This window comes from Perca flavescens, chromosome 8 (assembly GCF_004354835.1).
Source record: "Perca flavescens isolate YP-PL-M2 chromosome 8, PFLA_1.0, whole genome shotgun sequence".
Taxonomy (NCBI): domain Eukaryota; kingdom Metazoa; phylum Chordata; class Actinopteri; order Perciformes; family Percidae; genus Perca; species Perca flavescens.
The window spans coordinates 29835360-29859793 of NC_041338.1; the positions used below are offsets into that span (position 1 = coordinate 29835360).

The 24434-nt window shown below is 41.4% G+C and overlaps 1 protein-coding gene across 1 annotated transcript; it reads left to right on the forward strand.

Moving 5' to 3' along the window:
• The first annotated feature begins 12066 nt into the window (after window positions 1-12066).
• Window positions 12067-22681, forward strand: acanb (aggrecan b). The gene is made up of 18 exons (XM_028585249.1): window positions 12067-12145; window positions 12671-13054; window positions 13379-13553; window positions 14210-14337; window positions 14458-14829; window positions 14963-15160; window positions 15902-16076; window positions 16192-16319; window positions 16416-16709; window positions 16857-16964; window positions 17126-17233; window positions 17417-18520; window positions 18722-18835; window positions 18978-19136; window positions 20205-20287; window positions 20364-20508; window positions 20673-20855; window positions 22590-22681. The coding sequence occupies exons 1-18, from the start codon at window positions 12067-12069 to the stop codon at window positions 22679-22681; spliced, it is 4029 nt and encodes a 1342-aa protein (XP_028441050.1).
• The last annotated feature ends 1753 nt before the right edge of the window (window positions 22682-24434 follow it).

Sequence of the window (24434 nt, forward strand, 5' to 3'; positions counted from 1 at the left end):
ATGATGGTTTGGGTGTGTCGACAAAGGCACACAGATAAACACACACACTTAAATACAGAAAAAACTATTTTAAACTCAACTTAACTTATAAAACAAACTAACCCAATTCTTCATTTTCGTGAGAACAAAAGGGTCATTCATGGTCGAACTAGGCTGCTATATTGTATAAACTGGTGTGGGGAGCAACACAGTCATTTGCTATTAAATATTATTGATTTTATGAGTCAGCTCAACACCACAGCCATGCACACAATTTCTTTACGACCCGGTCTGTGAAAACAGATTACCTATCTGTTTCTAGAGACTCATTGTGTGCCTTAATATATAGTTAGCCTAACACATAAAGCCAATACACTCAACACTTTTAACAACCTCAGTGCAATTTCAGGCTGATGACAGTATTTATTCTGGCGTTTTTTTTCCTGCTGCCACGGACAAAGTGCTTCAGTTCTTTAAGCTCCCAAAGACAGAAATACTTTAGGCCTCTTGTTCTGACTTTGAGTGACAGTAGTAGGATATCAAACGCCAAACTGGAGGAAAACCTTACCCTTAATCACGTGTTTCTAAATAACTCAACAGTTGAGTATTAGGATATCCATTTAAATATTTCCTAACATTTGTACCAATGTAGCAAATTAAAGCCATTCCCATGACAAGAAACCTAAACTTACAAGACTAAAAGATCCCAGAGGTTGTAATGTTGCTTACACAATACAGAAGTGTTGCTATACAGCCTTACCAGTGAGGCTGAAAATGTTAAAGTAACAATCTCTGAGATTTCTCGTTTACACTTTTTTTCAGGCGATTCCCCTGTCACAGACAAATTTCCAATATCGGAATGAAATCATGAGAGTCTTGCTAGAGTTGGGGCACGCTCCAGCCTTCTCAACCGTTTGGTGTAATGTGGTCATAAAACTCGGTCCGAGCTGCCCTAAATCAGTCTTTTTCCCGTCTTGACGTTCCGACAAAATCAAACATGTTTGATATTGTCATAAGTTTTAAAGCAACACTATGTAACTTTTAGTGCAAGCTGTACTTCCAATGAGACAACCTGTAGGGGGACCGAAGCGGGAAAAGTTACATAGTGTTGCTTTAAGTCTTGGTAGTGAAGTATTTGCAAAATCTGATAGTCTATGAATAAAAACCCAGTGAAATTATGACAGATTGTCTTTAGATGTGAGATGGTGTCAGACTTTAGTCTTTTCAGAGTCTTCTAGTATATGGTAGGCATCATTTGTGTGTAAAGCACCTACTGTTTTTTCCGGTCTCTGTTAATGTGAGTAAACAGTTACTCCAACAAAAAAAAGAGTGACAGACTGACTGAAGAAGGAAGAAGGACAGAAGGATGAAACTTCAAAAACAAGTGAAAGTGAGATCCAAAAACACACCTGCAATTGCCGCCATAGGTGCCCCCAAAAAGAACGAAACAGAGAACTTCGAGATTGTAACTTTAGGTTTGTCCCGACACTGTGGATCATAAACCGTAAAAGAAGGGGAACATATGTTACTGGGATCATTGCAACCAAAATGACTCATCCTCTGTGGACATTCAGCAATGTGCCCATTAGATTTTGATATTTCTTGTTCCCTGTTGTTTGTGCTGGAGGAAATATGAGGGGCTCAGTGTTTTCACTTTATGTTCAGTGAGATGATGTCCCACTTGTCCCACTCCACCTAAAAACAGAAATGTATGACAATCTATACTGTGTTCGGAGAGGTAAAGGGTGCAGAGCCACTTTGTCATGTGGCTGTTAATGGCAGTGATAGTTTAGCTATAGCCTACATCAAAACCATGGTTTAACATTGTCAGCTGTGGATGAAATTACCTAAAATTGTCAAACTAGAAAGGTAAAAGCAACAGGACTGGAAGTTGATATTACATTAATTTTTGGCATTTATACTTTAGTCATAATCTAATTTCCGTAATCTTAACAGATGGCTCAGTATGTGAGAGGATGACGATGAATAACTTTCCCTATTTCAGAGAAATGTGACAGAATTTCTAAAGTGTGTACAGTGGAAAACATAGCTATGGTCTCGTTCCTTTATCTGACATTTAATTTTTCTTTCATGGGCTACGGAGCAACTGCAGGGTTTGGCTCAACAACAGTCTTAGCTGTCTTTACCTTAAGAGAGACAAACGCACAATCAAAAATCCAAACAGTCTGAGATCACAGCAATAAGTGAGTTACTTTGTGGTTATTAGGGGGATTTTGCATGTAACAAAACTATGAATGCCAGAGAGTAGTTTTCTCAGAGTTTTGACTTTTGATACAATTTGTAAAGTCAAACTGTTGACAATCCTTTTAATCATCTTATAAAATCTACAATGTATAACACATTTTGGGGGTTATTTGGCCTTAAGTTTATGGATGCTTTCTTGTGACTCGAAGAGCGCCATTTGGAATCCCCACACCTCCTGGCTTGGACAGTGGGAAACTCTTCTTCCTCTTCAGCATCTCCTGTTGAAGTTTGCTTAACAGCTTTCCAGTGAAGCTTCTCAGCTGCCAACATCAGAAATGTGTGGTTGTACAGGCCATATAACTATGAATGTGCATGAAAATTAAAATGAGCAAGTGTCACTTTCCCTGTATAAAAAAAAGCCATAAAATAGATATGTGGAGGTTGCATGGTATAAAAATGTTCTGGTGCCTGACTTTCTGTGCTGCTCTTTTAGATATGTAACCATGCAACAGCTGATTGACATGAATGATGGTGAGTAAACCTGATGTTTCTATTTCATCTGTGTACAGCTGCTGAATAAACATTGAGTCTGCAAATAAGTACAAAATTAGAGCAAATCGCCTGCTAATACTTTCTTCCTTTGAAGATGTAGATGGTAAGTGTGTGTCAGTGAGTGCAGGGAGCACACAGCCAGTATTTACAGCTCTGAATAGAGTTTGGTAGGAGACGAACGGGAGACACACCTTTCCTTAACCTCAGGCCAACATTGGCATGTTTAATTTGAAACTGAATGCAAACACCAGCAGCAGACACATGTGGCAGTATATATACATACTGAAAAGACACATGCATGCAAACACGTGCTCACCCAAGCACTCACCCAAACATACCTCATTATTTCCCAATTTTTTTGGGAAGTACTTTTTTTCCCCCAAGTACTTAAACAATTATCTTGAAAAAAAATGTTTAAGGATAAACAGTCAATACATACAGTATTTTACAGCCTCTAACATTATTAGAAAGTGTTGTAATCTGCTACTAAGTACTGCACAACTATAGTATAATTTTTATGTACTTTTGATGGCGATTTGAGGAGGGGTGCCATCCCCTTTGTTAGCAAAATAACCCAAATGCATGCCCCTTGTTAACCTACCACCCCCCCCCCCCCTCCATCCTTTAGTAGCAGAGAGAGCACAGGGGCAGAGGGGTTGTTTAGTTGAATGTGTTCTAGTCTGCCTGACTCGCTGATCCTTTATCTGATTGAGGTTTATGCAAGTTAGAATCTATGGCCCCGACCATGGCTCTGATGCCAGTAGCCTAACTGTGTATTGATAAATGCATGGCACTGTCCATGGTGCTGAAATGATAGACTGAGTTTTTTATTAATTGCAACTTTTTCTCAGAGTCCCACCCTTCTGTGAGTTTAGTCTTGGATCTATAATATTCTCTAAACTATATGGCTGATGAAGGTCTAGTACCAAAATGTCGCTAATAAATGTATCTTTGCAAGTGAGACAGTGTGTAGGAGTTTTGTTTAAAACTTTTGACCTATTCGTCCCCCTCTTACGCGCCTGCCTTATAAAATAAATGTGCGTAAAATTCTTAGTATCAGTAATCAGGAGTATTTTCCTGAACATGATGGAGTGTAAAATTAAAGGTGGAGAACGCCATAGTTTTATAAGTACATACTTGTAATGTTGGCTAGCTGAACAGGTTGTGCAATAATAGACACCTTTTTATTTTTTATTAATTTAAATCATGACTCTTCTCATGATGAAAGTTTAACCACCGATTTAATTCAGGGAACAATACATTTAAAGTAACCATAGCAATAGTTATTTTGCCTCACTGGGGAAACAGACCTGACCATGGGTAAAACTGACTACAAAACAAACTGAATGATGTCTTCTGCCAGTAGTAAGTGGTATGGGGCTGACAATTTTGGTAGAGTTCTATATCTCTTGTTTATCAGGACCCCTCCCTATAATGACAATGACACAGAGACAATTAGTGTAAGACAATGACAGACATTGGACAATACTGCAAACAATTATAATTTATTCTTTTGTTTTCAGGCAGCATAAACTACAGCATAAGATACTGTAAGATAAACTTGTATTGTTACTGCGCAAGGAAATTGAAAACTTGCTAATTATTAATCAGTGTTGCTGGCAATAAGCGTGCTGATGAACCAGCTGAATCAATTGTATTTAATCATAGAGTTGAGATTTATTGATTGTATTGGTTTTGCCTACACATGTACAAGTGCAACAGGTTAGAGCAAGGACCAATTGATTGATACTAAATTATAAATAACTTGTATTTATCGACATGCATATCAACCTGTGAAAATGTTGGAACCATGTTTGTCTATTGCCCTTAAAGGTGCAATATGTAATATTGTGTGTAATACTGGCAGCTAGCGGTTAAAATAGTTACTGCACTACCAATTCAAAATACTGGAGAGTTGTTTCCCCCGCCCCCTCCTGCCCAGACTCGAAGTTCACGGAGGTTGCCAGGCTGAGACCGCAGCATTCACAACAATGTTGCTAGACGCTTTTCTCACATAGCCAGACATTACTCCACAGCACAGCGGAGTAGCTAACGTTAGATGCTAGTCTCACATAGCCAGACATTACTCCACAGCACAGCGGAGTAGCTAACGTTAGATGCTAGTCTCACATAGCCAGACATTACTCCACAGCACAGCGGAGTAGCTAACGGTAGATGCTAGTCTCACATAGCCAGACATTACTCCACAGCACAGCGGAGTAGCTAACGTTAGATGCTAGTCTCACATAGCCAGACATTACTCCACAGCACAGCGGAGTAGCTAACGGTAGATGCTAGTATCACATAGCCAGACATTACTCCACAGCACAGCGGAGTAGCTAACGGTAGATGCTAGTCTCACATAGCCAGACATTACTCCACAGCACAGCGGAGTAGCTAACGTTAGATGCTGGCTGACAGTCATAAAAGCCTGTGCTCACGCGGAGCTCTGTAACCAACTGACAGACACACTTTTTCGGCTTAAAATGACAGTATGAACCGCTAAAAACACAACAACCTCACTGTCCTCTCCACACGCCAGTCAGGCACACTTCCTCGGCTTAGAATTACAATACGAAACGCTAAAAATACCACTACCTTGCCGACGGAACACACTTCATTGGCTTAGAATTACGGCAACAATCGCTAAACACACTGCAAACTCACAGTCCTCTCTTTCCGATTTACAGCCCCCCTCTCGTGGCTTAAAATAACTCACTGTTGTCGGCTCCAGCCGCTGAACTGCACGTTGTAAACAGCCATGGCCCGCTTGCCTGGTCCTCCCGGTAACGTTAACAGTTAGCAGGGTTAGCATGGCGGCGTTAGCCAGGACCAGTCGGGATCACTTTACTGGCTATGTCTCAATTGTTTTTGCAAGTAACCAACTCGGTTACTTTAGCTATATAATTCAATGTGAGTACACAAATGTTGAAATAACAAAAAATGCCTGTCCCTAGTAGCTGTGATAAATTAGCCTGAAGCTAATGCTTACCTGTTCAGGAGAAAATAAGCCAACTCTGCGTCCTTTTGGGCTCCAAGCTGTCTCCATCTTTCAAATACAACTCCAATATTTACCAGGGGGTTGTTACGTCTCTGGTCACGCAACTGTTAGAAACATGCTGTTTTCTTTTTTTTATGTCATGTAGAATCTATCTCCGTTGATCCTGTTTGTTTGTTTGCTGCTTTCATGGCTGTACTACCGTTACAGTTATAGCGCTGGGTTTACGTTTTTACAGGTATATCTGGCAACCCGGCCTGCCTGTCAAACTGGGCCGTTGATAACAACACACAGACCAAAACATAAATTCTGTCACGGAATGTAAATTTCAAAAAGAAAAAATACTGAAATTAGCATTGTTGTCAGAAAAGACAGTATTTCAGTTTAACATGTTTCCTTAATATCTGATGAGGCATTGGTGTCATTTTTGGATTTATTACAGTACAAATATTACATATTGGACCTTTAAAGTTTATATAGTGTATTTAGTGTGTAAAGCAGCATGAACCTCCATTCAAACCAATTTGACAAATATATGCAGGAAGATTGAGATAATCTGACATTTGGCAGGAGCAGCAACAATCCTTTCTTTTTAAAGATTTTGTCTGATTCTGTGCTTCAGCTTTGAAATTCAAGGCTGTTTGTATGACCTCACCTCTCTCTCTCTCTCTCTCTCTCTCTCTCTCTCTCTCTCTCTCTCTCTCTCTCTCTCTCACATCTAAATATGTGGTAGAGTTTGAATAAAGCTTCTTTCTGCTCTCCTACTCAGGCAGGAGCAAGAGGCCCCTGGAGTCGCTGGAACTGGGAGCTTTGGAGCATTAACGGTACGTTTCCAACTTACCACTGGATTCCCTAACAAGGAATATTGTGAAGGGGTTTTAGGGGATATACTTTGACACTTCTTCATCCTCTGATTGGGGGGACAGGTATTGGTTGAGGTACTGTACTCAGATGTCAAAGCAAAGGTAACAGTTTGAAGTCAATTTTTTTGATATATTATAACTAATACTGTACAGTCAGATTTGACATAGTTGTGACACAGTTGTGATTTATTTGCTGGAAGTCTGGTATGACTTCTGAGTTTAGCTGAGTTGACTTTTTGAGTTGTTAATGGAATCAGCTAAGTGATTGTGGATTTTTGAGTTTAATTTCTTTGTGCTGTGTGTGATTCCACACAGTGATTTCAAATGTATAATGTGGCTAAAATAAGAGTTTTAAAAGCAGGACATTGTTCAAATTTTATGTGGAATACAGAAATGAATTAGTCAGTTTGTTTTCTGGACGGCTTTCCTGGATGAAGAGTGGCATGTATGTAATTTTACTCAGTTTTTGAATTCATTTTATCTTAGTATGCCAGTACTCAATGTGTTGTGGTCCAACCCTTTATGGCTTGTGACCCCTAAGGCTTTCAACAAAGCAATGTCTACGTGTCGAATTACTACCAATTTTAAACTCTTCAATCAAAGAGGAATTTGTTTTCCTTGTTTATTTTTTAGAGGCCTGAAAAGGTAAAATTATCCAGTAATTCACAAGAAAAAAAGATAGAGGAAAGGCTGACGAAGTGGTCCAACATCCAGGTTGGGAACCATTGTTGGCATTATGTGGAATAAGACACTAAAATGTGCAACAGTGCACAAATATCTTTATATATTATTATATATAATCAGTTTCCAGTCTTACATGAAGAAACATGTTATTTTACTTTCAAATTCAAGCATTTGAGCAGTAGCAAACTGTGTTTGATTATTGGGATAACAATGTTACTTATTGTAACATAGGAAACTGTCAAGAGCGACATCCTGTTACTATGGTAACATCAAGCTGTTTGAGTGCAGTTGTTCAGTTAAAGCAAATGTTTTTATATTTAGGCAAATTTGTAAGCTACTGAAGTAGCATTCGAGACCTCAGATATTGTGTGTCTACTTGTGTATATGTTTGACACATTAAACTAATGTGCACATGCTGCTCAAGCATGTCTTTGTATGTCGGTGTCGGTCCTAATGCACCCATAAGAACCTGTGAATATGATTTTTTCCCCTCCACCCATTTAACTGTACAAGAGTCTGTGTGTGTTCTCAAACACAGGCCTTACAGTATGTGTCAATAGCGACATATGTACACACACTCCCATGCGTTTTCTTTACCAGGGGCATCGGATGTGCGCTCCCACACATCCCCATGGTAATCTATGAGTGTTGGTCTCTGTTTCTGTGTGTGAATGCGTATCAATGTCAACTCTGTTCTTCTGCTGAGGGACTCTGCAGGGTTGGAGGAGAGAGGGAGGTGGTGAGCCTCCCCTGGATGCTCGCCTTGTGTTTACCTTGGCAGGGTCGCACCCCCCAAGGCCCTGCCCCTGTCGGTTGCTGGAACAGACCATGGCCTTATTGCCCCCCACCTCAGCTGGGAGCGGAACATACCACAGCAACCGAACAGGGGAGCCAGCAGCCACCCCACCGACTGAATGGGCACACTGTGGAGATAGGGCTGATTGGCTTGACCTGGCCTGGTGTGGCTTGCTCACGAATGCGAATGCACGTTATGAAGTGGCCACAGTTTAAATTATGCATTTAAAGAGAGCCAAGGCTCTGCTCAATGATAGTAAGCAATAGTGAGTCAAGGTTTTGTTTGGCTCGCTCAGAGAAATGGGGAGAGGTTTTAGCTGGCGTTGTCTGTGTAAATTCATTATGTGAGTTAGTGCAGTTCTAGCTAGTTTTTGCTGTCTTTATCCATTTTTGGGAGGCCCACCTTGACTGTGACATATTGCATTGTAATTTCATGTTAAATAATATATGACACCAGAAAAATATAGCACTACTGATATATATATATATATATACATATACTCTATATCTACGTATTATCACTAACTCTTAAGAAAAGATACACATCAAAAGGTTGGCATTTTCACTGCCTGCTATGGTTCAGTTTCACCATCTCTGAGGAAGAGTGCTCTGTTGCACCTATAACCACATCTATAACCACACCCAAGACTGATTTCACATTGTTCTGACACACCCTGAAATACACTTCTACATCAGACCCTAAGTTAAACCACAAAGATTTTCAGCTGCTGTTAAGTTGCTCTTTATTAAAAATACTGTATACTTTATATATTGCCCTTGATCCTATGGCAAGACAGTTGACATGCAGCTTTAATAGAATTAAATGTTTCCATGAAAAAATATTAAGATGGCAATGATAATGATTTGGTGAATATCCCTTAAAATCATAGAGCTGAGACTTCATTCTTGTCTTAAAATTTTAGACCAAGTTTAAACAATCCTACAAGAAGAAATCCACTGTTAGAGATACCCATTTCATCATAAAGGCATGTTGTATTAATGCTCATATGCATGAGCGACATCTTAAAAAAAGATAATGGAAGGTTGTTGGAAAGATCAATTTGGGAATAATAGAAATTTGGTAATAATCCAGAAAAGTCCAACAATGTTATATAATTGTAAAAAAAAAGTCTGGAATCATTCCCCAAAACAACAAAACATTGAAGAAGTTACAATACGTCATCGCAAAGAGGTTCCGGTGTTGGACTGAAGATCAGAGCCCGATAATAAAACAGTATGTGATTATTCCAGGGAGGATCTGTCTACATATGCCGTGTGGTATTTTGTGTTTCCTCTCAAACTAAGCAAACATTCACTCTCAGACAGATCTTAGTCAGCAGGGCAAATATTAGTCCTACTGTACTGTAGCCTATATGCCCTGGATCTGTGGAACTCAGAGAATGCTGACAGATCCCACGCACGCACGCACGCACGCACGCACGCACGCACGCAGGTCAGCCACTGCAAACACTTTGTGACTGTGAGCTCCAGGTTTATTGGTTGAAAATGTCTCTGTGTGACTGTTTGGAATGAACTGAGTGCATTCTGCAGCCCATCCTGGGGCTTGTGAACGCAGCACAATGAGGGTTCAGTTGGGACTCTCAGCAGTTTTGTATGTTTGGCTGTGCTGCACGTCACAGCAGTGGAAAGCTGAGAGAAAATAAGCAATGCGGTAATTAGGGCTTGATAGATGTGGGTTTGCGATAGCGGAGCTGATGTTTTTGGACTCTTTGCTTTAAATGAAAATTTACAGAAAACAGAAAAAAAGCAAGACTAAGAGTCTACTGCCATGCAGCCGTTGGAGCTTTGAGCTAAATGCCAACATCAGCATGCTAACATTCTCACAGTGACAATGCTACTAGGGTTGGGTACCGAAACCCGGTTCCACTATGGAACGCAACCGGTAGGAATTGGACTGGATTAGAACGCAAATTTTGGTTCCTCATTTCGGTTCCGTTACACACTTTTACTGCCAATCACATCGTTGCCACGCTCTAAAACACCCCCTGCTTTATCGCCAATTTTAAAATGAACAAGACCATTATTAAAAAAATGAACATCATTCTGTGTTGCAGAAGACTTTAAACTAGCGATTGAGACCATAAACTCTTTATGAAAATGTTTACTGAGGTAATACATCAAGTGAGAAGTGGATCACTTTCTCATAGACTTCTACAGAAATCAACCTCCTTTTGCAACCGCACGTGTCGCCCCCTGCTGGAATTCAGATAGAATGCAGGTTTAAGGCACTTCCGCATTTGCAGCACTTCGCCGAACCGGAGGCATTGTCCATTAATATTATACAGTCTATGGTTCCACTTAATGTGTCGACTGAAATATTTTCCCTCTGTCGCTCCGAAACGGACATAAAAATATCACACTTTTTCTGTAGTCTACTGTTAGCTTGCTACCGTAAATGTAGGCTACTTTTAAAATGCTATTTTTTCCCTCTGGGCTCACCAAAACGGACATAAAAGCATATTAACCATTCGCTTTTCAGTTTTTCAAGAATCAGTTTAGGAATCTGAATCGTTTTAAAAGTACTGGTTCGGCATTCAAATCGTAAAAATCCAAACGATACCCAACCCTAAATGCTACCATACTGATGTATAGCAAGTATAATGTTTAAGATGTTTACTATCTTAGTTTGATATGTTAGCATGCTAGAATGCTAGAATTAGAAGTAAACACAATAAGTACAGCTGAGTCTGATGGTAATGACATTAGTTTTGCAGGACTCATAAATGTATTGCACACATTAAATATTTGACCGGATGATGGCGCTAGAGGAAATGTCAGAGAATCACCAAAGTCTTTATGATTCATCCTGAGGTCACTATGGATATTTGTACCAGATTTAATGGTGATCCATCAAAAAGTTGTTGAGATATTTCGCTAAAAGATAAATAAAGAACAAATAAATTGTCAACCTCATGGTGGCGTTAAAGGGAAAAGTCACAGGATCACCAAAGTCAGGATGCTTCATCCTCTGAGAAGCATACATGTCTGCACAAAAAGTCAATTGAAGTAGTTTTGAAAGTAGACCCAAGTGGTAGACAACCTGACTTCTCTAACCATGTAGCTAATAAGCTAAATAAGAACTCAATTATATAAAAGCACAAATAAATACTTCATAGCAGTTTTTTTGTGGGAAATTTGGCTTAGAGCATGGCAAATACAAACATACATATATTTATTGGCAAGCAGAAGAATTCTTACTCTAGTTGTAATCAGAAAATACTGAGATACTGAGAACAATTTGACAGCAGCAGATTGTTTTTTCATACATGCACAGGCACCATAAATATACTGTATAAACACAAAGAGACAAAAAAAAGAACTGTTAGTAAGATGAAAAAAATGCCTTATTTTTCATCTTGAAGTCATTTCTTCATTAGTTTTCAAAAAATGGAAAAAGTGATTGAAATTAATGAATTTACTTCTCCCTCTCAGTCTGAACTTAATTTTAGTACTAAAGACATTTCCTGTGCATTGAGACAGAGGATCTTTCATTCCTCAGTGAGCATGTAAGGTATTTCCAAATCATACTAGAGACTCTTGACGTCTGCTTTCCATTTTAGCCAACGAGGCTGACGTAATAAACAACCAAATGTAGTATCCTAGATATCATGGAATATGAATGTAGGTGTACAGGAATTTGGAAAAAAACAGTGGCATTCAGGGGCAGAGGAAATGATAATAAACCAGCTTATTCATTCTAACACTTACTTCACTGTTCATTCAGTGCAGCATTTGAGAGCAGTTAGAAAGTGTTTATCATTTTACATTCCCTCTATATACTTTATTCTATGATTATGCTAATTTTAGCCAACTTCTGATCATGAAGTGATGTGAAAAGGCCAAACATCACTATAAACATTACAATGGCTTTCAGTAACTTTGAGCTCTGTCTGTCCTTTCCGTCATTAATTATCTCCTGTACACAAATTTGATTCCAGTGTTGTCCGTTTGGGTGTTTTTCAGGTAACGATGACCCCCCTGCTTCTGCTTTGTGTGTCCTTGCCCTTCATCTCGGCAACAGTATTGTTTGAACATAAAAACCATGATGGTAAGTGTGGTTTAATAAGATGGATTCTTCATTGTCTTTGTGTAAAACAATTAAATACGTGTCTCCAGACCCTTCGGAAACCGGACTATAAGACAAAGAGAAATTACTAGTAAGCTGTATTATAAAAGGTAACTGTTAGTTCTGTCATTATCTTTTGTGTAATCCTTTTTTCCTAATAATTTCCACAGATGCAATATTCCCCCCAAAAGTGACAAGCAGTACAAGAACAAAGTAGTCCTAGGATTGTTTTAAATGTGTTTTTGGTTGGTTTTTGACTGTTGGTTTGCTTAGTTTGTAGATAAAGTTGTTTAATTAATTTTATGTAGGGTTGGTGGATTGATCACTGGCTCCTCGTGTCCAAATTTTAAAGTGTCCTTGAGCAGGAAACCATAATTGCTACAGCCTTGTATGGTAGTTCTGCTGCCCTTGGTGTGTAAATGAGTGTATCTGCACTATATATTAGGTTGTATTCTCCTTAACACATAAAAAGACTAAAAACGTAACCTTGACCTATCTTTGCCTTAGACTTGGATGGCACATTGCGTGTCAGCATCCCTATGGAGATGCCTCTCCGTCCTCTGTTGGGCAGCAAGGTAGTGGTACCATGTTACTTCCAGGACAACACAGTCAATGATACCGGAGCCCCGATCATCGCTCCGCTCTCCCACCGCATCAAATGGACCTACGTCACCAAGGAGAAAGTCACCACGATCCTGGTGGCGTCAGAGGGAAAAGTTCAAGTGGAGATGGAGTATTTAGACAGAGTGACCATGATCAACTACCCGCTGGTGACCACTGATGCAACCATCGAGATAACAGAGCTGAGGTCCAAAGATTCTGGCACCTACCGCTGCGAGGTGATGCACGGCATTGAGGACAACTATGACTCTGTGGACATCCAGGTTCAGGGTATGCCGCAGAAACATTAAGTTTCATTTAATCTACTGCAATATTAAAATCATTATCTACTCACCACATGGAAGTCAAAGTTCCTTCAGTACATAGAATAACTTAGCCCCTGGAATTTATCTCAAAGGTCCTCTTTTACTAAAGGTTTACAGGAAGATCTTTTTACATGTCCAAAAAAACTTAAAACTTCTATAAACATGTTTGCAGCAAAATCCAAGTGTTGCTAAAACTTTATTCAATATTTATTTTCCTCAAAAACAATGTTCTTAGTGCACATGTAGATCCCAGTATCTAATATTAAAGATCCGTTTCCGTATCTCACAGGTATTGTGTTCCACTACCGAGCCATCTCCACCCGCTACACACTGACGTTTGAGAAGGCAAAGGCCGCCTGCATCCAAAACAGTGCTACCATCGCCACTCCAGCCCAGCTGCAGGCTGCTTACGATGACGGATACCACCAGTGTGATGCTGGATGGCTCTCGGATCAGACTGTCAGGTAGTGTCCGTCAATCGATCCTTCATTTCTAAACTGCTTATACTGATCATTATGGACAGGCAGCCATCAAACAAAGTAACAGTCACACCTACGGGCAATTGAAAGTTTCTTATTCACCAAACCAGCACGTCAAAAGCCACACAGACACAAGAATAAAGTACAAATTCCACACAGAAAGGACAGGCTGGCCTGCAGATTCAAACCCAATATCTTCTTTTGTTGCTGAATGACCACTGAGCCACCGTACTGCAGAAGTGAAGACCGAGGTATGCTTTATTGAACTGGTGTATTTATAGCTGTTTTGAATGGCCACAGTTGAAGACAGGGTAAAAAATGTCTACTGTAAAAGAGTGGGAAAGCATACAAATACGGATAATGGTGCACATTTTGAGACTTCAAAAGGCATTTATACTATTGACAGAAGTAGTTGTAAGAAGAATAAAAAGAGATAGGAAAGAGAGGGTTTTAGACATCATTCGACCATTTGACAAGCACTACCAAAATTATGTTTTGGGCTTTGGTGTCTAATATTGACAGCGATAATATAATATCTTAAACATACCAACAGACTTGCAATAAATGACAGTAAAAGAACTGATGTTACTGACATTTTATCAAAGTCCATCCGCTGACCGACTTCTCCCTTGACCTCTCAGGTACCCCATCCATGAGCCGCGGGAGCGTTGCTTTGGAGACAAGGAGGACTTCCCCGGCGTGAGAACCTATGGCGTGAGAGATGTCAATGAGACCTACGACGTGTACTGTTTTGCTGAGAAGCTGTCAGGTACACTTATCGGACAAGGGTAGCAACAAAGGCTGCCTGACCCACATTAACCTCTGTAGTGTATACACAACTGTCACTGTCATGTAAATGACGTGTGTCTCCCTTCCTCTCTCCTCCCAGGCAGGGTCTTCTACTCCATGTCTGTAGAGAAGTTCACCTTCTATGAAGCAGGAGATCAGTGTGCCAAACTCGGTGCCCGACTCGCCACCACCGGAGAGCTGTACCTGGCCTGGAAGGCTGGCATGGATGTGTGCAATGCTGGCTGGCTGGCGGACAGGAGCGTACGCTACCCTATCAACATCGCCAGGCCTCAGTGTGGAGGGGGGCTTCTGGGAGTAAGAACAATCTACCTGTTCCCCAACCAGACAGGATACCCCTACCCAGACTCTCGCTACGATGCTGTCTGCTTCCAAGGTAAATCCTTCCTGGAGATTTTAGGGGAAATCTACTTGGACAAACGATACATGTTCAGTGGCTTCTGGGAGCTTCTTTGTTGACATAACTCATAGCTGTTTTGTAATAATGCCAATTTAGGGTGAATTTCTTCTATAAGATTTCTGAAATTTCCGGGACCCTTAAGGCTTTAAAACATTTATCAAACAATTATGCAATCTTCTCTCCTCAGCTGGTGAGGATGCCGATGCCATTCCCGTGAGGACCACTCCTTTTCCAGACATAATCCGCATGACACCCCCCCCTGAGATGTTCCCAAGCTTCACCCCGAAACCTGGGGCAGAGGAGATCAAGGGTGGAGATGTCACCATCTCCCTACTGCCCGTCCCGCCCAGTATGACAGACTTAGATTCTGCCATGGCTCCCACAGGTAAGTTGGTTATGTACTTGATCAATAAAAAAAACCTGTTGGAATATTTCTTTACATTTTGAGAATACATTTCTACAAAAGGTACTGTAGAGCCTTCTGAGGAGTGAAATCCAGAGGGCTGAACCTTCACTTCTTCCCCAACCAAGACAAACAAGAGTATTCCCCTTGGCATATGTGCAAGTTCTTGCCTTTGATGATACCAACGATAAAAAGTTGGCTGCAAACTTTGACTGTATTTAAGAAAGTCTATGGAATGGAACAGCTATGTTTCCCATTCCAACGAGATGCCTAACTCAAAAATTCTATTTCTGTTAGCTATTCAGGATGCAATAGCAGGCAGGAGCCTAACCAAAAGCAAATCCAAGTATTCAAGCAGCAGAATCCAAGTGTCAGCACTATTATGTTCAACACTTTCCCAACGTGTATTTTTACAAGCTAAATACACCACTTCTACGAAATCGTATCACGCATGCCTGTGGCTCGTTTATTGGCCAGAAGCCTTACTCCGTCACTGGCTAATCTGATGTTACATAACCACAGAGCAGCCAAGAAATTACATATAAATGTTCAAACTATGAGTACATGACCACAATTTGCATCTGGAAAATAATGGCATAATGAGAAATTAAAGATGACTGAAGAAAGTAGGCTAAGCTGGAAGAAGAGATGACATAAAATGAGAGTTTTTACCTTCCTTCTGTCCTATTGTGTTTCTTCTCTTCCCTCACTTTCATTTCTCAGGTGTGGTGTTCCACTACCGACCCATCACCGGTCGGTACACTCTGACCTTTGTCGAAGCTCAGCAGGTCTGCCAGAGTGTTGGGGCGGTCATCGCCAGCCCCCAGCAGCTGCAAGCAGCCTACGAGAAAGGCCTGCACCAATGTGACGCTGGCTGGCTCCGCGATCAGACTGTCAGGTGAGCTGGAGGCATGTGTAGGATAGAGATAGACCAATACATCATGATTCCTGGAGGGATATCGTGGCAAAGCAAAACCTTAATATGATGCACCAATATTCTCTTTCATGCTCAGGTATCCCATCGTGTCACCCAGAGATAACTGTGCTGGTAATCTGCCACACCTCAAAGGAGTCAGATCCTACGGCCTGAGACCAGCTAGCGAACATTACGATGTTTTTTGTTATGTGGAACGTCTGCGAGGTGAGGAGCTCACTCACTTAAATATCTATCCACCTACCTATCTACTGTATCTGACATGTTTGGGCTCTTCTAAATGTCTGTGAATGTTTCTTCCAGGTGAGGTCTTCTTCACCAGTGACTATGACAGCTTCTCCTTTGAGGAGGCTGTGCAGCACTGTCAGAAACTCAACACCACCTTGGCCACCACTGGGCAGCTGTTCGCTGCCTGGAACCAAGGGCTTGACAAGTGCCGTCCAGGCTGGCTGATGGACCGTAGTGTCCGCTACCCCATCACAACTCCCAGGTCACACTGTGGAGGCGGTCAGGTTGGAGTTCAAATGATCTATGCCTACCCCAACCAGACAGGATTTCCTGATGAGCATTCGCGTTACGATGCATACTGTTTTAAAGGTAGGAAAGGGTTAGGTGTCTCAAAGTCTCCTTAACAGCTTCTCAACCAAACAACTTCTTCCAGACAAATTCACCAACATTAGATGTTATTTCTATTCCTTAAAAACTCGCATAAACTAATCTGTTATTTCATTTTGTCTTTTTCAGCTGAAATTCCCGTTGTTGACGTTGAACATGAAACCAGTGTGAATCTGACGATTGTGACGGTGGATGTTATCACCAAGACAGTCACAGTTGATCACTTTGCTCCTACAGGTGAGACGGATGCATGAAATCTGTTCTCTGAAGTCCTCGTTAATACCTTGGCTTGGTCTGGAGGTTTTATTATTTCTCAAAATAAATTTCTCTAAATATTATCTTAAATTTGCCAAAGTTGTTTACAATTTACATCTTCATCATCTCTTATTTGTTTTTAGTTGAAACTACTGTGTACTACAATGAAACTGAAACCAGTATGAATATTACTGAAATAGAGGATTTTATCAACAAGACAACCATCCCAACTCATGAAGTTGCTCCCACTGGTAAGACAACTGGAAATAACTGTGTGACTGAAAAGTGTCTTTTACTTTCCCTTTTAATTGCTTACAATCATTAGGCTACAGCTATATCATTTCAATAAAGCTAAACACAATGTTTCACTTTGCTAAACAAGATATAACAAAGTATCTAATTTACTCTTGATTCTTCTTAATATTTTTCAACAGTCCCTGTTGATGTGTCTGGCTCTGGTTCAGCTGTTGATGTGTCCGGCTCTGGTTCAGCTGATCATTCAGCCAGCGGGGAGATCTCAGGGGAGTCTGGCGCCTCCGGTACCAGTGTTGATGCCTCCGGTTCAGGACAGAACGTCATCTTCAGCAGACGCACTGATGTCTTCTCCGGAGATCACTCTGGCTCTGGAGGTCTGCAGGAGGCAGAAGGGGGAAGTGCTGTCATCGTCACATCTGGAGAACTGGGTAGTGCATCTGGATCTGGGGAGGGGTTAGACAGAAAACACTCTGGCTTCAGTGTATCAGGATCAGGTTTTACTAGTGGAAGTGGGGACAGCAGTGGTGTTTCGATCATCATGGTGGATGGGAAGATGATAGAGGTGCTTAAAACTTCCCAGAACCTCACTGAGCAAGAGGTAGGCCAGGGAGGCATTGATATCAGTGGGGCTTTCTTGGAATCAAGTACGTCCGGATCTGGAAGTATTTCCGGGTCAGGCTCAGGTGAATTTTCTGGCATCTCATTTGTCGACCACAGTACCATTGATCAGACAGTCCAACCATCCGGTGAGCAGGAGGTGTCTGGATATCGACCCTTTGGATCTGGGGTCCACAGCGGCTTTCCCAGTGGTTTTCCATCTGGTGTCTCAGGCAGCGGCTCTGCCTCTGGGTACTATGTGCTGCGTCGTGGTGATGTTGTTTACCTGACAGACAATGATATGATAGAAGTGACCGAACCGCCACAGGTACGCCACCCTGAGCAGGGACGGGGGTTGGTGGAGGTAAGCGGGGAAGGAAGTGGGTCAGGGAACCATCATGAATTTAGTGCCACTTCGGACCAAAGCTTGCATCTCTCAGGAAGTGGAGCTCCTCATGAAAAACCGTCTGCTGAGAAGCTTTCTATCTTCCTACCGCCTGGAATGACTTCCACTGAGTACACTGCCAGTCTCGGTCAATCAGGAATTGGGGATGAGGGTCAGGAAACCCGTGCAGGACCTACAGTTTATGCAGTGACTCCAGACGCAGCCTACGCCAGCCCAACCACAGCACCCTCGTTGTCATTAGCAACCCCTGCTGCAGTGGAGCAACCTGAAGTAGTGGAAGGTATGTGGTGATAGCATACTGTTTCATGAGGCCAAAAAATATCGTATTGTCGTATTCACACAATTAACATTTTGGGAAATGCACTTTTATGTCCACCCAAGTATTTTAGCAATTCTGCTTGTAATGCAGCACCACTGATGAACTAGAACTACTTAATTAGCAATAATGTTGAAAGTAAAGTCTCTTTCTCTCTGCTGTCAGCCTCTGCAGACCCGTGTGATCCAAACCCATGCGGTTCAGGATCCTGCTCTGTGCAGGGAGAGCTTGCTGTGTGTCAGTGTCCTACTGCTTTCACTGGTGAAGACTGCTCAACACGTGAGTCACCAAACTACCATACCAAACACCACTGTATTGCTTGTATTGCCATTTAGCTTGTACTGGATACCAATAGGGAAATTCTAGCTTTTATATACAGCATTTTATGCTTTTGTCCAAATGTGTTTTACTGTGTGTGTAGCTGTGCAGGGCTGTGCAGAGGGCTGGTTGGAGTTCAAGGGAAGCTGTTACCTCCACTTTGCGGAGAGAAACACCTGGTCTGAGGCTGAGCAACGCTGTCAGGAGGTCAACGCCCACCTGGTCAGCATTGGCTCCCAAGAGGAGCAGCAGTTTGTCAATTGTGAGTAGCTCAGTGTGTGCTTCTACCTGCTCCCGCGTGTTTTTGCTACAGTTTGGGTAATTCTATTTCTCTCCAAAATGTATGGGTTCTTCCTTGGCCCATGCTACACCCTTCCACCAAGTTTCATGAACATCGCGCCAGTAGTTTTTCTGTAATCCTGCTGACAGACAGACAGACAAACAAACAAACGGACAAACTGAAAACATATCCTCCTTGGCGGAAGTAAATATCTAACAGTTGGGACAGTATAAGTAAAGGGGAGAATGTCTAACTTTTAAGAGCTATAAATCTACATCGCTGGTCAGGTTTTGATGAAATAGGGAGGGATAATGTAGCTTGTTACTACTACGGCCATTTGAGGGATACGAGGATACTATGAGGGAGGACATCTATAAGACGTTTAAGCTTAAAGTGCCCATATTATGAAAAAAACACTTTTTCTGGGATTTGGGGTGTTCTTTTGTGTCTCTGTTGCTTCCACACACATACAAACTTTGAAAAAAATCCATCCATGCTGTTTTGAGTGAGATACGGTTTCTGAATGTGTCCTGCCTTCAGTCTCCTAGTGAGCTGTTCAAAATCGGTTCGGACTGTGACGTCACAGTCCGAAATGAGCTGGCTAACCACAACCGTTAGCTCGTTAGCAATAGCAAAGCACTGCTACAACACACACAAGTTCACCATAATCTACAAAAGAACTACTTACATGTGCGCCCTCATTTAGAAGTCTCCCAGCTAATCCTGCCTTGTAACTGACCAAAGTTGGAGAAACAGGCTTTCTTTTACTGTCTCTAGAGTTAGCTAGCTGACGTGATCTACATCTGAGCTACTGAGCATCAATCAAAGATAGTACAGAAGAAGAAGAAGTCTCACTCTGTAGCTAAAACAGAAACCAGGTGAAAAGAGGATCTGCAGCAGTGAGAGAGAGCTGTGCAGTACAACAAAAATATGGTGTTTTTTGAAAATTAAACCATGTAAACCTATTCTGGTACAACCTTAAAATACAGTTATGAACCTGAAAATGAGCATAATATGGGCGCTTTACATTTATTTTTGTTTGCAATGCAGCCAATGGCCAGGACTACCAGTGGATTGGACTTAATGACAAAGATGTGCAGAATGAGTTCCGTTGGACAGACGGCAGTCCTCTGGTGAGTTTGGTTGCTTAACAACTCTACATAATTTATCTTTTATATGTATTGATGATCGCCTTTGTAACGTCCTTAGACCTTTGAGAACTGGAGGCCCAACCAGCCAGATAACTACTTCAACTCTGAGGAGGATTGTGTGGTGATGATCTGGCACGAGGGCGGACAGTGGAATGACGTGCCCTGCAACTACCATCTTCCTTTCACCTGCAAGACAGGACCTGGTAGGCTTACTGGGTTGGAATATGTATCTGGCCAAGAAATTATTCTGCAAATTCTTTCCAGTAGGACAAGACGAGATTCGTAACCACCAACTGTCACTTGACGTCTGTTTATTAATAAACTGTTTATTTTTGTGTTTTAATTGGTTGCCCGTCATCTTTTTCAGCCACGTGCCGAGCTCCCCCTGAGGTGGAACACGGTCGGCCGATGGGCAGCGGCAGAGAGCGCTACCCTGTCGACTCTATAGTCCGCTACCAGTGTGACGCAGGCTACACACAGCGCCACCTGCCCGTCATACGCTGCATGCCAGACGGACAGTGGGAGAAGCCACAAGTGGAATGTACAGAAGGTGAGCTTGCAGGGATATGCTGATATATGGATTTACCATCCAGAATTATAGCTACACCAACGATGAGATAATCATAGAAATATAGACTCAGTAGTCTTCCCGTTAACACAGTAAGCCATTTCCACGATAAATCTGCTCACCTTGATCACCACTTGGTGTCACAGTAAATCTAAACAAAGTGATTGCGTGGGTAAAGTTTCTATTAAGTAATGAGACAAGGCTAATATCTATATATCTATATCATGTATGTGATATTGTACACTAGGGCATTAACGAATAGTGTAGTTTAGTAGTCATCAACTACTCCCCAAAATTCGGTGAAATGCAATCTCAACATAAATGTCCCCAGATTTCATGATGTTTATGAATTAGTTTATTGAAAAACATCAATAGTGGCTGACAGACAGCGGAATGAGCCGTCATAGGGACACAGATAATTAACACATTTTCCTCAGATAGCAAGTGTAACCAAAAAATAGGCTGTAAACTGTGTAGTCTCGCATTGCCAGACCTTCCTCCACAGCTCTGCGGAGAAGGATCTATCTAGTCCACACATCATAGTAGTAGAAAAATGTGCTCTTGTTAATCGCCATTTATTTAAGCCATTCACAATCGTCTTGGGCGGAGCCAAGCGCCGGACGCGATAACGGCACCTCTGTAAAATAGCCTCGGGGGAACTTGTTTTGGTGGAACGTGCTCGTTCAAAAGTTGTTTTAATCATGCAACAGAAAACTCAGATTTGACTGATAGTCTAGCTAGCTGTCTGGATTTACCCTGCAGAGATCTGAAGAGCAGTTAACCATAGTCCTCATAAATCGACCAGAGTTTAGAAAGCAAACACAAAGAGAGCAGAAGGTGAGGGACATCCAGGTGGAAAATAATGGACATCCAGCAGTTCTTCTGGTGGACCGGATCAATCCCCTAAATGAATAGTCGTTGATATAGACTATAAACAGTGCAAACAGAAATTCCAATCTCACTCACCACAATGAAACTGCATAATAAAAGTGTAACAATAGATAATATCCAACATCTTTGTGTCCCTGATAAAGTGACAGTTTATCGCTGTCGCTACAGTCCTCTTTTATTTATTATTATCCTAATTTTGCACTCCTTGTTAGCATTCAAGAAAATGTCCACTCTATGTCCATTGCTTTACCGTCTTAAGTCACAAAGAACAACTATGACTTGTTTACCCGCACCGCCCCCTGCTGCATATCTGATGTAATTACAGGCATATCTGATACATTGCCACTACTTCATTACTACACCATGTTAAAACCAAAGATGAACAAATATTCGACAATAATGTGCCAGGTTGATCACTAGTTTTGGTGGTCGCATAGTCGACTATTCTGTGAAACCCTTACTGTACACATGTAGCAAAGGTCCCTGGTCGAACCAGGGACGTTTACAGTTCATTCTCAATGCCTTAAACCCCTAGACTACCTGGGCACCCCTAGTGCATGTTTTTAATCCACTTCATTCATGAATAAGAGATGGAGGACCCAGGCTAATGATGGGAGATTTAAACCTTGAAACAAACATAAATTGTAAAGTGTGTTAAATACACCTCCTGCAGAGCTAACATTTCAACATTACACTGATGAAGAGCCCATGGTAGCTTTGAAAATGGATCCTCTAAGCTACACCACTCACGGAGTAATTTATAAGTCTATTGGCAACTTGTGTTTACATGATGTCATCAGTATGCGTACCTTTTCTCTCCCCCAGCTGGTGCCAACAGCAACAGGCTACACAAAAGATCCCTCAGGAGAAGAAGTAAAGGGGTCAGCAGCCAACAGGAACAGAGGAAGCTGCTCTGAGCAGGAATGAAAAGGACATACAACAGAGAGCCACAAAGGACCCCCCTCTTGTAAAGAAGCATGGACACCAATGCAAATGCCCGACCAAAAAGATAACATTCCCTACCATGTGTATACACACACACATACTAAAGCACATTTAGACAGTGGTAGTGTAATTGACTGATGTTTTGGATCTTTGAGTGTCACCCTGCACCTTCTGAAGGCAGTTTTTGTATGTATTTGTACTGTCTAATTTATAGCTGTGATCTAGTATTTGAAAGCATTTTTTCAATGCACATGATGACATTTTCTGCAATCAGTTGCCAGCACTGCACACAAAGTAAGGTAGATAAAATGGTCAAATAGTGATATAGAGGCTTAAGAGTGACACACAAAGTCCAAAACAGCCCAATTTAAACGTGTTTTCGATTGCAGCTGGATTCTCTGAAGTCAAACACATTGTTACATAGACTATTGCTATATTTTTAGGGTATTTGTCTAGATCTGTGTTTCTTAGTAGTTTTTATTTCTTGTATTTGGTCTCGAAGGACTACAATTGTGTGCTTCAGACTGGTGAAACAATACTGTTTCTTACATTATAGGCAAAGACAGTGAATCTCAAACCTTTTTGGTTGTGACCCCTGAAAATACAGCAATGCGTACATGTTACCTCTCCTAACCTACAATATAAGAATGGTAAAGTTAGGTTTTGTTTTATTTGAATTATCAGAGGAGGCCTACAAAAATCTAGCCTGGAAATCCAGACCCAAATCTGAAAGATTAAGGGTCTGGCATTGAGTAATGAAAATGGCCCAACTCGAGGGGCGGCACCAAGCATGCATTTGAAAATCTCACTGCACGCAATTGGATAACACTACGACCAATCACAACTAAGCCCTATAAGCCCCATACGCTTAGCTACCAGCGGAGCTAACTGGTAGATTAAACTGTCGTCATCTGTTTAGCTCGCCTCTGGCCCGCCTATATCAGATACACCGATGCGATTGGTGCAACTCGGCTACAAGGGCATAGTTAATGAGCATCATTACTCAATGCCAGAGAGACTCGCTGAGCAAATTCAAATTGTGCTCTCGCAAGAACTCTGGATTTCCAGGGTAACAAAAATCCAGAATTGCATAAAAACCCCAATCTGAGTAAAAGCAAGGGGTAAAAGACATGCCGATACATTGGTGATAAGCCATCTTTCAAGACAGCAACCTCAAGTTTGAGAGCTACTGTGCAAAAACATTGCCACAGTATCAGATATACTGAAATGATTGTGCTGTTCCAATTGATGATGAATATAGAAATCCAAGTTCAAGACGTGATTAAAGTCACTGCAACAGACCTGGATTGAAATAATCAGCACTCATGCACTTTTGTGAGTCTTCAGTCACTTCTGTGCTAATCATTTGAATCCAGTGCACCTTAAAGACAAAAAAACAAACCTCACCACACGCTGTAGCCGACACATTTCAAGCAACGGAATGCCAAGTGAGATTTACAGTATGACGCTGAATTGGCTGATGGCTTTTCTGCCAGGACCAGGTTGCAAAAGATCCACACCCAGTTTTGCATTTTGTGGTTTATGTTTGCGACTTCTCAAGAGCAATCAGTGACTTCTGTCAGCACTGTCTGATATAAGAATAATGCTTTTATGTGATTCGGTGTTTGCTGAATGAATGAGTTTCTCATTGTAAATATTCTACCATTCTCTGAACAGCAGGATCTGTCAACAACTCACGCAGAGCAGACCATTTAATTGTTTGAT

Excerpts from the sequence above, each read along its gene's own strand:
- acanb (XM_028585249.1), top strand. The coding sequence starts at position 12,067 with ATGACCCCCCTGCTTCTGCTTTGTGTGTCCTTGCCCTTCATCTCGGCA. Across the intron at positions 12,146-12,670 it reads TGAACATAAAAACCATGATG|ACTTGGATGGCACATTGCGT; the intron begins GTAAGTGTGGTT and ends TCTTTGCCTTAG. Across the intron at positions 16,710-16,856 it reads CGATGCATACTGTTTTAAAG|CTGAAATTCCCGTTGTTGAC; the intron begins GTAGGAAAGGGT and ends TGTCTTTTTCAG.